General features: G+C 35.7%; 1 protein-coding gene across 4 annotated transcripts in view; it reads left to right on the forward strand.

The window, feature by feature from the left end:
- Positions 1–15,937, forward strand: part of CCDC178 (coiled-coil domain containing 178) — a 477,586-nt gene that overhangs the window by 149,405 nt on the left and 312,244 nt on the right. For all 4 annotated transcript variants that reach the window (XM_033178030.1, XM_033178033.1, XM_033178031.1 and 1 more), the window contains 3 exons: positions 7,667–7,729; positions 9,593–9,754; positions 11,332–11,445. In XM_033178030.1, coding sequence (XP_033033921.1) covers positions 7,667–7,729; positions 9,593–9,754; positions 11,332–11,445 — 339 coding nt within the window. The remainder of the gene's footprint in view (positions 1–7,666; positions 7,730–9,592; positions 9,755–11,331; positions 11,446–15,937) is intronic.

The raw sequence follows: 15,937 nt of genomic DNA on the forward strand, positions 1-15,937 counted from the left end.
TAGAAGCTCAGTTATTTATGCTGAACATTTCTAGGATAATCACTTCCTTATCTCTCTCTGTTCCATAATTATAACTTTGATCTGGTATTTTTTGCTTGTTTCATTGGTCTTTATTTACTAAGATTCTTTTCCACTCCATTCATATGCAGAATACTTTGCCAAAATTAAATGAAAAGGAAGCTGCTATTAATCATAATATTGGGAATGTCTAATCTGTATTAGTGGGAAATTGTTGCCAGGAAAAAGGAAAGGAGAATACATGGAAAACGGAAATAGTGTGAATGTACAGCAGGATTAAAGTCCCACAGTGGCTGCTAGGTAACCCCTTAGTCAAGCATCAGAAAAGTTCATTTTTCCTGACACATTTGAGGGAGTAAATAAACATGGAAAATGTGATAGAAGTAAAGCACTGAACATTTATGGATCTTGATGGTAGAAAACATTTGAGAATATAATAAAACTTTATTTGGTTTGCTGTAAATATCATATGGGAACATAATTTCCTTCTCCATTCTACTGGGTTAGCGCTTTGCTTGTCAGAAATTAGATGGCAAGTTGACTTTTCAGTATTTCCATTTAATTATCTGAACTTTGTTTCTACTTTTCTTCTTCCTATTCCAAAGGAAATGTGGTTCAATTGAGAGAGTATGGACTTTAGAGTCAGATGTTTCTTAATTCAAATCCTGGTTATGCTAATTATTTGCTCTAAGAATATTAAAAATATGCTTAACTTTTCTTAGTCTAGGTTTCTTATCTCTTAAATAAATGTAACAATATCTATATGGTACCTTTGGGTGATAAATACATAGTGTTGTATATAAAACATTCAGCCTGGAGCCTGACAAATAATAAATTCTTAAAGGTATTAGGGATAAGTAGCATAAAAATACTCCTGTAGCATGGGGCTACCTTTGTTGTTCAGGGTAAAAAAAACAATCTTTAACAACTTACCTACATATTTTACTCTTAAGTCTGTCTCCCAGTAATTGTGATAAATGCTTGGGTTCTAAATAACACGTTGAACATAATGATAGTTACTTGTTGAGTACTTAATATGAGTGATGCCTTAAGTATATTACTTTATATACATTTTCTTCTTTTACCTCCCATACTTGTTTTATGAAAAAAAGTGTTATCCCAATTTTACATATATAAAAACTGATATTTGATACTGGTAAAGATATTTTGCTATAACAACTCGTATGTGCTTAAGTATCCAATTCAGTGTAAATTAGAGCTTTCCTGGAAAGCAATTCATCAATAGATGTAAAAAACCTAACATTCATAATCTGTAACTCAGTAGCATTATTTCCAAAAATACAACTTTAAAAAAGTAACCAAGAACAAAGCCAACAGACATGCAGGTTTAAGGACGTTTATTAACAGTTAACGTAATAGCCACTGAAAACGTGGTTCATGAGGTCAACAATAATTGTTTATTTTGTATACACTGCTGCATTCCAGTGCTTAAACAGTGCTTATGCAGATACTCAGTAAATGTTTATGGAAACCATGAATATATACTAACAACATATAATAGGGAAATTAAAATATACAGATTTCTCAATAATAGAATAGTGTTTAAATCTATGAGTATTAAGATAAATTATAAATTCATTCAATGTAGAATTTTTAAAAAGTAATGAGACTTCTGCTTCTGTAGTAGATGAAAAAGATCTTGTTAGACTGACTCTACCAGAGATAATAACTTTAAGTTCAGGACCTAAAAAAGAAATGACCAAAAAGTCAAAACCCATATCTGTGGATTTGAATATTTGTATTATTTCTTTTTGTAATTTAAAATATTTCACCAAAAACACATATACTTTCATACAAAAAGAAAGATAAAACAGTGTCATGTCCTATTTTCAGAGAGAACCAGTTTGGACAGCGACCTATACTTTCTGTTAGGGTCCTGACCACCAAAATGTATCCTAATAATGCACAACCATAGCCAGAGATACCTAGTCCTACTAATTCAGTCCAGCCCATAGTCACTTAAACATATCTCAACTTTTGCTTTAAGATTGTAATTTTTTAAAGTATCCATCTTCCTTTCCTGAACTCAAACCTTACATAACGTAAATTCTCTAACTTTGCTCTTAGTGCTTCTCTGTCATTGGAAATTAAACTGATGTCATTTCTTTGATTTTGATATTAGATCTGTTTATGTAGATCTTTGCTCCCTTTTTCTCTTTGAACGTGGGTTTCCGGACTCAGCATTGACTGTTCATCCTTTCAGCTGTCTTTTGTCCTAGTACAGGAGTCTATTCCAGCAGTGTAGCTCTCTGCTGCCACCTTCTGGTTTGTGACTGCTAAAACCAGGCTGCAGGTCAAAGGTGACTGTTGAATGTGCCCTCTTTCCAGCTTCTGAGATACTGTCACTTCCTTTGCTCCAGCCCTCTTCCAAGCTCTTCAAAGTGATCCTTTGATCTCTTTTATTCTTTTTCTCCAAAACCAGAATTGAGTCATTGTGACAGAGACCTTATGACCTGCAAAGCTTAAAATATTTACTATCTGGCCCTTTACAAAAAAAAGTTTGCCAACTCTGTTCTAAAGAACACAGGAATAGCCAACGTAGGCAGCAGCCAGTGCCTGGAGGGCTGAGAGAAAGCACCCTAAGAAGGAACAAGCATGGAAGAGGCTGCCCTCTGCCAAGCAGAGTGAAGCTTTATTGGAGAGGGTGTGGTTGTGTCTCAACACAGGGTTCAGCAGCAGCTATCTGCGAGTTGCTGGAGAGACTTGATGGAGGTGGAATGGAGTTTGTGGGCAGAGAACCTCCCCACACACCAGCTGGTGGCAGTTCTGCAGGAGGATGGAGAAAATAACAACCGTCCACTGGAACAAGGAACCGGGACACAGGGACCCTTGCTGCTGCAACTCTGCCTGCCTGTCTCCTGCCCTCTGTTGATATGCCTAGCTTTACTCCAAAAGTAAAACTGCAAAAGGAAACTCCTCACAGGATCCAGCTCCATTATCACAGATCAGAGTTAAAAACAGATTTGGAGCTAAGAGAGAATAATTAGATAATGAGTACAAATGCATAGTCTGTACATGCAAATTTCTCTAATTCAATTGGTTGGTATATGTCATTGAGCCACATGCGTTGTATTTATCCATTATAACTTTTGAGTCCCTTTTAATTTTAAAAAGTCTCTACATTTTTTTTAAAAAGTAGTTTTTCACTACATTACATTTTTAAGGGTCTAGGCCAGTTACTTTGCAGGATTTCTCTCAATATGGATTTATCTTTTTGTTTCTTCATAATTAGATACAAGTTAAACACCTCTGGGAGGAATATTACATAATTATAATAGTATAATATTGTGTCCACAAGCACATGGTCTATATTTGTCTCATCATTAGTGATAGTAAGTTTGATCAGTTGGTTAAAGGTATGGTTAAGAAATGTATTCATTTCCCCATTGTAATTAATAAGTAATCAATTGAGTGATATTTAAGACTACGTGGCTATTTTTTTCCAACACATTTCACCCAGTGGATTTAGACTCTATCCGTGATCCTTAGTAGAATCCATTCTTGGAACAGTTGCTAAGTAGCAATTTTTCTGGGCTTTCATTCCCTTTACAATGAATCGGCAAAAATTTGAAGAACTTGAAGGTTTAGCACAAGCTGGGCCACAGGCTATGCTTCTGGAGAAGGCAGCCTTCCTTCTGTGCTTTTTCAGGTATTTATATTTTAGGAATATATGTTGCGTGCAATCCTAGGTCAGAATCAACCTTGCTGTCTTTTCTACCACCTCTCCCATCTCTCCACATCTCAGGAAAAACGTATCAAAGGCGTTGTTGTATCATCCATCTCAAAGATGCTGTATATAAATGTGACTGTGACGTTGTAATGAGCCCTGAGCTCCTCCTCATATAAAGATATTTCTTAAGAAAACAACATATTTTTAATTTGAAACAATCTGGAACTTTTACAGTTTAATTCCCAGACTAGAGATCAAAAGCAAGCTTGTTCATTAATCATAAACCCATTCGCTCAATAAATGATTCATTTGGCAAATATTATATAGCAGACAAAGTGCTAGCAGCCAGGGGGATAGAGGAGGGAGCTTACTGTGAAGAGCTGTAGAATGTGTCCAAGCTCTAGTAGCAGGCAGTCCTGGTGCTGATACATGTTTGAAGACTGGTCCTGTGATAAATTCCATGATCTTAGACCTCAATTTTATCATATTTGAAAGGGAATAATGGCTATTTCACTAATGGATATGATAATTCACACACACACACACACACACACACACACACACACACAGCCTCTGAGTTAATATGGTTCCACTTACAGTTTTTCAACTTTGCCATGGTGTGAAAGTGGTGCATATTCAGTGGAGACCATCCTTTGAGCACTCATACAGCCATTCTGTTTTTACCTCTCAGTATGGCATTCAATAAATTACATGAGTTATTCAACACATTATTATAAAATAGCCTTGGGTTAGAGGATTTTGCCCAATAGGCAATCAGTATTTCTCTAAGCAGACCACACTACAGTTTTTGTGACATTTTTCCTCTTGGTAATTTCAACTCATTTAACCCTGGCTTTTTCTCAGCAGCTACATAATCCATGTTGAATAATGAAAGTTAGTATCTCCCCAGGAGCTCATAAGTTTCTAGAAGATTCCATTTTAGAGCCAACAATGGCATCACTAGCTAATTGGAACCCTTTCACCCAATGTCTTGGTTCTTCAATCTCAGCTATAGGTGGCTAAGATTTAGAATTCAAAGAGATGTCCCATTGGCCTGGAAAGCCTCATGTTAAAAGAGGCCCTACAAGAAAAGGGGCACATGAGAGTCGGAAGGCTCTACATTAAATATTCCTATAACTTTGAGGGTTTCTGCGTATCTGGGTGTCACTGAGATGCCCTCTGTCAGATTGTGTAAATTAGTATCCTGGTTCCATCAATTGCCAGCTTTGTGTGCTTGATCAATTTATGTAATCTTTCTGTGTCAGTTTTCCTATGTTCTAAAAGGACAATCATAACTATTTTATAGATTTCATTGTGAAGTTAAGAGGGGATAATTCTATGCAGAAAACATATAATGTGTCTTAGCCATCATTACTAGGAGCAGTACAAATGGTAGTTTTATCATTGAGGGAACCCATGGCATTTATATTGTTTGGTGAATGTAACTGCCCAGATTCTGCTTCAGGAATCATCTCAGTCACTTTGCTTAAGGTCATTCCCATTTCTGAGGTAGCTCACATTTAATGACCAATAAAAATAGAATGATAGCCTCGCCGCCTTAGTCCAACTTGGGGCAAATCTGATGGTCCATTCTTGCCCATGGTTTCCTGAGGGGTTGGTCGAGGTTGTTGTCAGGGGTCTATTGCAGCTCAGCCTATGTCTCTGTCCAATCCTGCTTCATTCCTCTCCCGTCCACAGGAGTAGATTCCAAATATGCTCCCTAATAAGTATCCTATACACTAAACTTCACTCTAGAGTCCGCTTTACAGGGAACAATGCCTGTGATAATAGGATGGGAAAACAAATAAATCCCCTCTCTCAGATGTTGGACTCTGTAATCTAAGACCTTCGACCATCAGAGCTCTTCCTATATCAGTCTTTGGGGTACTCTATGGTGTTTTGGAAATATTCAGTAGTTCTTCCAGAAACTGTCTAGCCTCTTGGCATTTTTCCAGTGCTTTCGGTAGACTGTTTCCTGTAAGGAGGACAGTATTATAGGAAGGCCTTGAGCATCTGCCTGGAAACACTCCATGTGGCGTTGGGTCTTGTATGCAAGTGGCAGCCCAGCCAGTGATAAATACTTTCTCTCCTGGCGACTGGTCATTTAACCTGGTTGTCTGGATCACAGAGGTTTGGGGGCATGGTAGAAAACAAAACTTGGAAAAGTTCTTTGAAATGCTAGACAGAAGCTCCAGATGTTTTGCCCATGCAGCCTACAAATTTGTCCACTTGTAACAGGCTAAGTTGGTTTTGTATAGATACACAGATTTCAAATGTAGTATCTTCCTTCTTTTCAGAGAAATACAAGTGTCTTGTTCTTGCAGCTTCAGACTTCTTATCTATTTAAATTTTTCATTTACTGCCTGCAGTTCTTTGCAAGCCATATATCAAGTTCTTTTTGAACAATATTAATTTATCCAATTTAAGTGACTTGAATTCATTTCAATCATAACTTGCTTTCTTACTAGTTGACAATTAAAACAACAACAACAACAACAAAAAACTTCAAAGAATGAATGGATGAGTGAATATGAAGGAAACACAAATGAATCAATCCAGATTGTAACCAGAGTGATCTAAAACACACACTTTGCTTACCATTCTTCACTAATTTTATTAATGTACCTGGAAGATTCTGCGTAATCTAAGAGTTGTTTTTTTCTTCAGCTTCACCTCATTCACCAAGTCTTTTCTCCAACACATGAAATACAACAAAAGCACACATGCCCATACATACACATTTTTCAGTTTGTTTCAGACAAAGTTCAAATCTAGCTATTTTGGAATATGACATATTTTTCTCCAGTCTACAAAGCCATTTTAAATGTTGTTCCATTTCTCTTAAATAATAAACAAACAGAAAAACTGTGCTGTATCTGCTATCATGTCAGAAGAGGTTGCTAATTTATTTAAAATTATCAAAACATATTATTGTATACATTCATTTTAGATGTAGATATATCCTTAAGTAAAATGATATATCAAAGTTACCGCTCTATGTGCCACCTTCATGTTTCCTTCTTTGGAATTATTCTTTTGCTTGAGGTGAACATAATTTTACTGGTTTGCTGTATTGAGTAGAGGAAGTGTTAGAGCAGAGGACTACTGGCTTGTTTCTTTGTATTGTCTCTATAGACCCTGGGATATGATGAGGGATTCAGTATTGAAGTAGAGCTATCAGACACATTTCTAAATTTTTATTGTTCCTCCTTGCAAAACTATATATATATATATAGTATACACACACGCGCGCACACACACACACACACACACACACATCTTTTGAATCTGGAGGACAGCCTAAATCCCAGCCAACTCCTCCCTCAAATCAGGGGTTCCAAGATGTAATTTTAAGAGAGAAGGAACTTTATGAACTACTTCCAATTCTGGTTTTGTGTAATAATTTAAAGCAAGTCTATGAACAATTTACAATAATTTCTCCAGGTAGCAAAGAAAAGATTTTTCCAGATTTTTTTCTCCACAAACTTTAAAGGTATGATTAAAAAAACAAACAAACAAAAAACAATGAATTGCTCTAGCCAAATGGAGAGTCTGCTCTTATTTTGCACATTTCACACTTGACTTGCATCTATCTTGTTTTGAAACTGATTGTGTTTATTCCAGAAGGTAATATTAAAAACAAACTGATAGTTTTTAAAAGGAGAAATTGATGACTACCTTGTTTCACTTTCTCATTACTTTGATTTTTTAAGTTTAGGACTATAAAATGCAAACTGAAAAGATTGAAATACTGTAGTCTAATTCCTGGTGCTGTACCACTTCATTACTTTACCTCAAATAACACCAGGATTTTAAAAATACATATAATAAATTATAATTAATATTTTACTCTATATTGAGACATTAAAAAGATATCTTATATTAGCAATTGTTTTTAAAAATGTTTTTGATGTTTTATGAAGAAAACCCTCATTTTAAAAATTTCCTAACATATAGGGTAGAGAAGAATTCCTGCAAAAACTCACTCGAGGTGAAGTGGCTGCTGGAATGGTGCTTCAGGTAATACTAATTTGGTTTTAATATTTTATTCTTCCTTCAATTTGCGTTTTACTTAGCATTTTAAATTTGCCTGTAATGAGGCATCTTGTCACTACTTGGTTTGCAAGCCAGCAGTTTTCTCTCCTTAGCTGATGACAGTTGCCCTCTGTGTACAACCAGCAGTGTCTGATCATGCATAAAGAAACTGACCTCCCATACACATATCTCATTTTGTGGCTTAATGGGAATTTCTGCCAGTCTAGTAAAAGGGCAATGGGATCTTATTTTTAAGTGTCTGACTCTTTAGTTTACTTTGTGATGATGTTATATTTTCTTTACTCTTACTGTCTTTCACTTGGATTTCTTTATTTAACCTGGAAAGAAAAATATGCTATGATACTTCCATATAAAGATTTTGAAAATAAAGCATGTAAGCTGGCAAAATCAATTTGAATTTTTAAAATCTTTATCTACCACCTGCATATCCTTTGGAATCCAGATTGGGTTTTTTGATCCATGCCATGTTTCTAGAATCCCTCCCCTTTAGAAATACATACATATTTGAAATTAGTATTATTATTATAAGAAAAAAAACAAGAGTCAAAACGGTTTCAGTGTTTTTGTTTGTTTGTTCATTTTTGTTTTTGTTTTTTTGAGACAGAGTCTTCTCTGTCGCTAGGCTGGAGTGCAGTGGCGCGATCTTGGCTCACCACAATCTCCACCTCCCAGGTTCAAGTGATTCTCCTGCCTCAGCCTCCTGCGTAGCTGGGATTACAAGCATACACCACCATGCCCGGCTAATTTTGTATTTTTAGTAGAGATGGGTTTTCTCCATTTTGGTCAGGCTGGTCTCAAACTCCTGACCTCACGTGATCCTCCCACCTCAGCATTCCAAAATACTGGGATTAAAGTCGTGAGCCACCGTGCCTGGCCCAAAAGAGATGATCTACACCTCTGCTTCTCTTTGAAGTAAACCTAAATTTTGTAATTTTTTTCTGTTATGAAATTTGGCATTTTCAAACATAGAAGCAATGTTTGCTTCTATATGTTTCAAAACACTAAATTTCCTAATTTATTTCTATACATATGTTTTATTTCTAAGTGTCTAACTGGAAAGACCTTTTTGTTTAATATTTTGTTATTAACTTCCTGTTAGTTGGTTTTGTCTTATATTGCAGGAGTTATATATATTCCACAATGTGGTGTTAGTGTGTTCTCTAACTTGGTGTTCTCCAATCCTTACGTAAGAATGATTGATTTTCACATTTTGGACTGGGAAATATTTTTTTAAATGTTTGATTTTTATTGTCTATTAAAGTGTTTCATTCTAACAATAACTGTGCTCTCTTTAAATATGTTACACTTGGCAGGATGTGGTGGCTCACACCTGTAATCCCAGCACTTTGGGAGACCAAGGCGGGTGGATTGCTTGAGGTCAGGAGTTCGAGACCAGCCTGGGCAACATGGCGAAACCCCTTCTCTACTGAAAATACAAAAATTAGCTAGGCATGATTCATGCCTGTAATTCCAGTTACTGAGAAGGCTGAGGCAGAAGAATTGCTTGTGTCTGGGAGGTGGAGGTTGCAGTGAACAGAGATGATGCCACTGAACTCCAGGCTGGGTGACAGAGCAAGACTCTGCCTCAAAAAATAAAAAATGTATACATTATATTACATTACATTACATATTATATTATATACATATAATATATAATATAATATATATGTAATATATGTATTAGATTTGTATCCTTTTTTATGGTGATATTTATTGTATTGCTTGATTTTCAAATAACAACAAATATTACTGCCTGTCACTGAATAAGAGGCTCAATAAATGTTTAGGTTAATAACTGAATGAATTATTTAAAATCTTTGCTGGCAGAAAAAACTGTATTCCATTTACGAAGTCCAGGCACTTGAGCGGAAAGAACTTATGAAAAATAGAGCAATATGTGCCATATCACTGGCAGAACTACAGGAACCTCTGCTTCAACTAGAAGATGAAGCTGAAAGAATCAGAACTCTCTACAAAGAACATTCTGCTGTAAGCATTTAATTAATCCAAAAATTAATGTGCAGAAATATATATATGTTAGTAACTTACACATGTGATTTGACATTATTATTTGGAAAATTATGATTTCACATAGGAAAAGTATGGGCAAACTAAGTAACTGTTTCAGGACCACACAACTTGATCTGCAGTGAAACTCTATAGCAAGATCATTAATGCGATTGTCTAGAACCCCATAGTCTTAGAGGGTACTTGGGAAAAGCAGGTTTCAAGTGCGGGAGTAGTGACTTATCTGGTGTGAACGTTCATTATGTTAAACCTAATTCAATGTCTTCAGTCCTTCTTAATGAAATGCTAAAGTTGTGCTTATTTGCATATAAAATATAAGGGATCTGGACATCTTCCTGGTAAATTTTTGATGCATGTAGATATTTAGACATCTAAGATGAAAAATAAAGCAAATGTTGATGAAATATTTTCGAAATTACAAGTTTATGGCAGTAACTGATATCACTAGCCCTTCCCAAAGAAAAATTTAGTTGAAAAACATGTATTAATCCTGTCATTAGTCTTTTGGAGAACTAGAGGGTGTGGCAAGAGTTATACATTCTTGTCCTTCCCTGCAGGGAGGCCATACATATATTTATTTGAGCCATTTTGGCACCAGAACATTTTTCCTTTGCAAATAATAATGTAACTTTATATTTTTAGTCTTTGGTAATTTTCAAAATGTGTTTATTTCTTAAAATTGTGATTTACAAAGTGTTTCTATTTTAAACGTTTATTTTGAGTCTCAAAGTCTTCCTATGAAATAGGCAAGAGGGAGTTTACTGGTATCAAAGACTTGAGAAAACCTGTGCTTGAAGAGCCTGAGCAACATGTATAAGGTCACGAAGCATGGAAACAACCAATTCTGAGAACCACTCTATTTAGGGCTTCTAAATGCTATCATCACGCTCCTGCAAAGGATGTATAACCACTACAAACATCTAGTGGATACATGAGTTTAATGATGGCTCCACCTTACATTAATGATGGATATTTATTAATTGCACCAAAAGCCTAAGTGAGGTTGTCTGAGTACAATAATGAATTCCAGGAAAGATTAATGATTTTTGTTTCCTGTTATTTTATAACAGCCATGGTTTTACGTCTTCTTGTAGTTCAGTAATCATTTTTGGTTTGATTATATTTTAATAGTTAATAAATTATAAGAATTAATAATTTAGCACACACTAAGGAAGAATAAGTTTTTATATACGTTTTGGTAGTGATTGCTTACTATTTGTATTTGGAGTTTTAGTTTTGATTAAAAGAAATATTATAACAAAAATTCATACTTTCTATGTAAGCTTATTTATTTTTGTTACTTAACTAGATTTTCATTAGAATTCATTAGATTTTGGCTTTCTCATGTAATGCAAATAGAATATTGAGATTTTTGGATATTACAGTATATTTCTGTAATTCATATGTGGTGGTTCTTTTCCTTTATTTGCCAAAATAAATGCTGTTGTTATTAAAATAGTCACTTTAGTATGATCTGGCCTAAATGAGGATAATTGGGTTGCAAATGCTGCACATCTTAATATCTGAATGTCCTCCAGGTACTTAATAATATACTTGATCAGAAAGATTTTATTAGAAGAAAGGTGGAAAAAGTAAAGAAAAAATTACGAAAAAAGGAGAAGAAAGCACTTGATGCACTAATAGAAACTGAGGTAAGAATTTCAGTTCAAAATCTAATTTCGAATTTACAGTTTATGTATTTATGTATGTCAGTGAAAACTATTCAAGCAAGGTTAATTTTAAATGAATGTGTCCCATTTCTTATTGGTTGTACTAAATCGAATGGGGATAAAAGCACACACAGAGTCCTTGTGTTTTCACTTACTTTCTCTTGCAGTATCGTTCTCACTGGTCTAGTTTATCAGGGACATAGCTCCTAATCAGGATAAATACAAGGAAAATTTGATATTGCATTCATGCAGAAGTCTACTGCTTTCTGTGATTGCCATGCTGTCTCTTTTTACTTGGAGATTAAAAACAAAAAAAAAAAATGAAGAAGAAGAAAAGAAATAAAAAGGAAAGAAAACAAGAAAGAACAGAGGGAGAAAAGGAAATATAAAGGGAATTGCTATGGTCTGAATGTTTGTGTTCCCCCAAAATTCATATGTTGAAACATAATCCCCAATAAGAGGCGAGGCCTTTGGGAGGTGATTAGATTATGACAGCTTGTTGGGATTAGTGCCCCTACAGGAGAGGCCCCAAGAATCTTGCTTGCCCCTTCTACTGCATGAATATGAATGAAGAAGACACCATCTTTGAAGCAGAGGGCGAGGCTTCATGAGACACCAAATCTTTTATTGCCTGGTCCTTGGATTGCTTAGCTCTAGAACTTTAAGACATACATTTCTATGGTTTATATAAACTACTCATTCTAAGGCGTTTTGTTATAACAGCCTAAACAAACTAAGACAGAAAGAAAGAAAAGGAAGAAAGGAAGGGAGGGAGGGAGGGAGGGAGGGAGGAATGGAGGGAGGGAGGAAAGGAGAAGGACCAGAAGATAAGAAGAAAAAGAAGTCAAAATTAAACAAAAAATAGCATGATTACATTTTTGTTAAATGGCTTGAATCTTCTATTGACATGTATCTACTGTTTTAACCCTAAATCATCAATCTGACACTCTGAAACTACAAATTATCACGTTTAATATAAACATGCTTAAACTAGTGATCATTTTCTTTTCAGATAGAGAACTTAGAATCACTAATGTAATTTAATTGTTTTAATATTAATATTGTATCATATAATTTGACTATAAATTTTAATATTCCAAAAGACAATAATTTAATTTAAAAACATATACATAATTCTTTAAATTTTAAGCCAACTACTACTAAGATTTTGTTCTTAGAAATCATCTTCACTTAGCCAATTAAAGTCAACTTTTTCCATTCATCTTACTACTGGTTTTGTACACAAAGCCTTTATTTAGTTGTCAGATAAAATAAAGGATTGACTTTACATGGTAAAATGATACTCTGTTTTGCCAAGGAAAAGACCTCCGCTGGCTTTGCTTTTGATAAGGAGAGCTTAAAACAGAAGGTTTCTAAATTATGTGATGCCCTATTGGAGTCATAGCTTATAAAAGAAGTATAGTTCAAGAGCCAAAAAAAATTTTAAATAATTTACTTTTATTTGCATTTTATAAAGGACACTGTGGCCAGAACTATAATGGTATCCTCATCGCTTCCAAGGGACGCTCCTTGTACATACCTCTTTGCCTTTCCCCCTGATGTTCTCACACACTACAGGCACTAAGTGTCTCTCATCAATTTTCTGAAAAGTCACCCTTCCTATTTATATCATGTCCATCTATCCCTTTCCCTTTTTTACCAAGTTGTATAGCAAGAATATTTTAATATAGCAGCTAGGCAAAGGCAAGACTCACTTCTTCAATAGAGATGGGATTAGAACCCAAACTCGACTGTTAGAGTCAGTTTACTTTTTAGCCAAAAAAAGGAGAGAGAAGTCCAAGAGCACTGCAAGTTTAATGCTCTTGTCTTATGCATGAACTCAGTGCCTACTAGATCTGTTAGGCCCTATGTTCGCATCTTCAGATGAAAGAGAGTGTAGCTTCTCTGAGGAAGATGACTGAGAGTGCGTGAGGCTGTGGACAGGGAGTAGACTTCCCTTCTGAGAAAAAATGAAGTGAGTGAATTGCAGGGTTCGTGGGCTATATTTGGTGTAGACTTCGTAACAGTAAACACCTCCATCCCTGTCTGGTACCCAGGGCTTTGTGGATTTCTCTGAATACGCAAATGCTTAAATACATTCAAGTATACTTAAGAGAGTATGCTTGGTAGTGGCACTTCTTGCACAGTAGAATTTGGGAATTAGGAGTCATAAGTGGAAGATGTGATTATTAGAGCAGTGAAAAATGACTGGGTCAATGCAGAGCAGAGAAGAAAATCATTTTACCAGCATGAGTATTGTCTTCAGCCAATGTTGTCAGTAGAAGTCAGGCAGGTCAGCTACCTCTTATGAGCTTCATTAATTATTATCAACGTCATTTATTAATGTTGATTTCAATGTGCTGACAAACGGTAAACACATGGCTCAGATCATTTCATTGGAATCTCACAGCAACCCTGTGAAGTACTTAGTATTGCATTTATATAAATTAAAAGCTGAGGTTTAGAGAGGTTAAATGCCCAAATAGCAAGAATCCCCTTCTGTCTAATCTCAAAACTCATGCGTGCCAATACCTACTAAGTAGACTAAAATCTCATGTAATTTCTTTTAGCAGCAGTGACCAAAAAGCAAGGGCTAGTTTTGGTATGGAGAAAATAGTAAAGGCTTTGGAGTCAGAGAAATCTAGTGTTTAACCAGTCGTCACCACATAAACTAGCTGTACCATCCAGACTACTTTGGATTTCCTATTGTAAAATGGATGTAACATTCATCATATTGCTACTGTGAGTCATAAAAGGCATAGTTCAAATACAATGCATAGTACAGTAATCGGTGCATTGTAACACCCACTGATTGCTTCCTCAACCCCATTGCCTTTTCTACAAAGTAGAGGCTGGGATTTGTACTCTACTAGAGAGTATTGTATTTCTGCAGATGGGAGCAATCTACAGACCAAAACATTTGTTCCTACCTGACATCTAAATTTTACCCCCAAGTTAGTATGTATTCAGCATAAACAAATGGATGTGTGACTGGAGACTTTAGGGCTTTTTCCAAATTAGAAATATTTCCCCATGAAAGTTCTTATTGCTAACATTTCTATCTCTAGTGAATTATTGGCTGTTGGAAAGGGAAGAAAGTCAATATTGTCTTTATTATTATTATTATTATTATTAAACTTTAGCTTCTAGGGTACATGTGCACAACATGCAGGTTTGTTACATATGTATACATGTGACATGTTGGTGTGCTGCACGTATTAACTCATCATTTACATTAGGTATATCTCCTAATGCTATCCCTCCCCCCTCCCCCCATGCCACGACAGGCCCCGGTGAGTGATGTTCCCCACCCTGTGTCCAAGTGTTTTCATTGTGCAATTCCCACCTATGAGTGAGAACATGCAGTGTTTGGTTTTTTGTCCTTGCGATAGTTTGCTCCGAATGATGGTTTCCAGCTTCATCCATGTCCCTACAAAGGACATGAACTCATCCTTTTTATGGCTGCATAGTATTCCATGGTGTGTATGTGCCACATTTTCCTAATCCAGTCTATCATTGATGGACATTTGGGTTGGTTCCAAGTCTTTGGTATTGTGAATAGTGCCACAATAAACATATGTGTACATGTGTCTTTATAGCAGCATGATTTATAATCCTTTGGGTATATACCCAGTAATGCGATGGCTGGGTCAAATGGTATTTCAAGTTCTAGACCCTTGAGGAATCACCACGCTGTCTTCCACAATGGTTGAACTAGTTTACAGTCCCACCAACAGTGTAAAAGTGTTCCTATTTCTCCACATCCTCTCCAGCACCTGTTGTTTCCTGACGTTTTAATGATTGCCATTCTAACTGGTGTGAGATGGTTCCTCATTGTGGTTTTGATTTGCATTTCTCTGATGGCCAGTGATGATGAGCATTTTTTCATGTGAAGGACCTCTTCAAGGAGAACTACAAACCACTGCTCAACAAAATAAAAGAGGTCACAAACAAATAGAAGAACATTCTATGCTCATGGATAGGAAGAATCGATATCATGAAAATTGCCCTACTGCCCAAGGTAATTTATAGATTCAATGCCATCCCCATCAAGCTACCATGACTTTCTTCACAGAATTGGAAAAACTACTTTAAAGTTCATATGAAACCAAAAAAGAGCCCGCATTGCCAAGACAATCCTAAACCAAAAGAACAAAACTGGAGGCATCACGCTACCTGACTTCAAACTATACTACAAGGCTACAGTAACCAAAACAGCATGGTACAGGTACCAAAACAGAGATACAGACCAATGGAACAGAACAGAGTCCTCAGAAATAATACCACACATCTACAACCATCTGATCTTTGACAAACCTGACAAAAACAAGAAATGGGGAAAGAATTCCCTATTTAATAAATTGTGCTGGGAAAACTAGCTAGCCATATGTAGAAAACTGAAACTGGATCCCTTCCTTACACCTTGTACAAAAATTAATTCAAGATGGATTAAAGACTTAAATGTTAGACCAAC

Source organism: Trachypithecus francoisi, unplaced genomic scaffold, assembly GCF_009764315.1.
Source record: "Trachypithecus francoisi isolate TF-2019V2 unplaced genomic scaffold, Tfra_2.0 Lachesis_group19, whole genome shotgun sequence".
NCBI lineage: Eukaryota > Metazoa > Chordata > Mammalia > Primates > Cercopithecidae > Trachypithecus > Trachypithecus francoisi.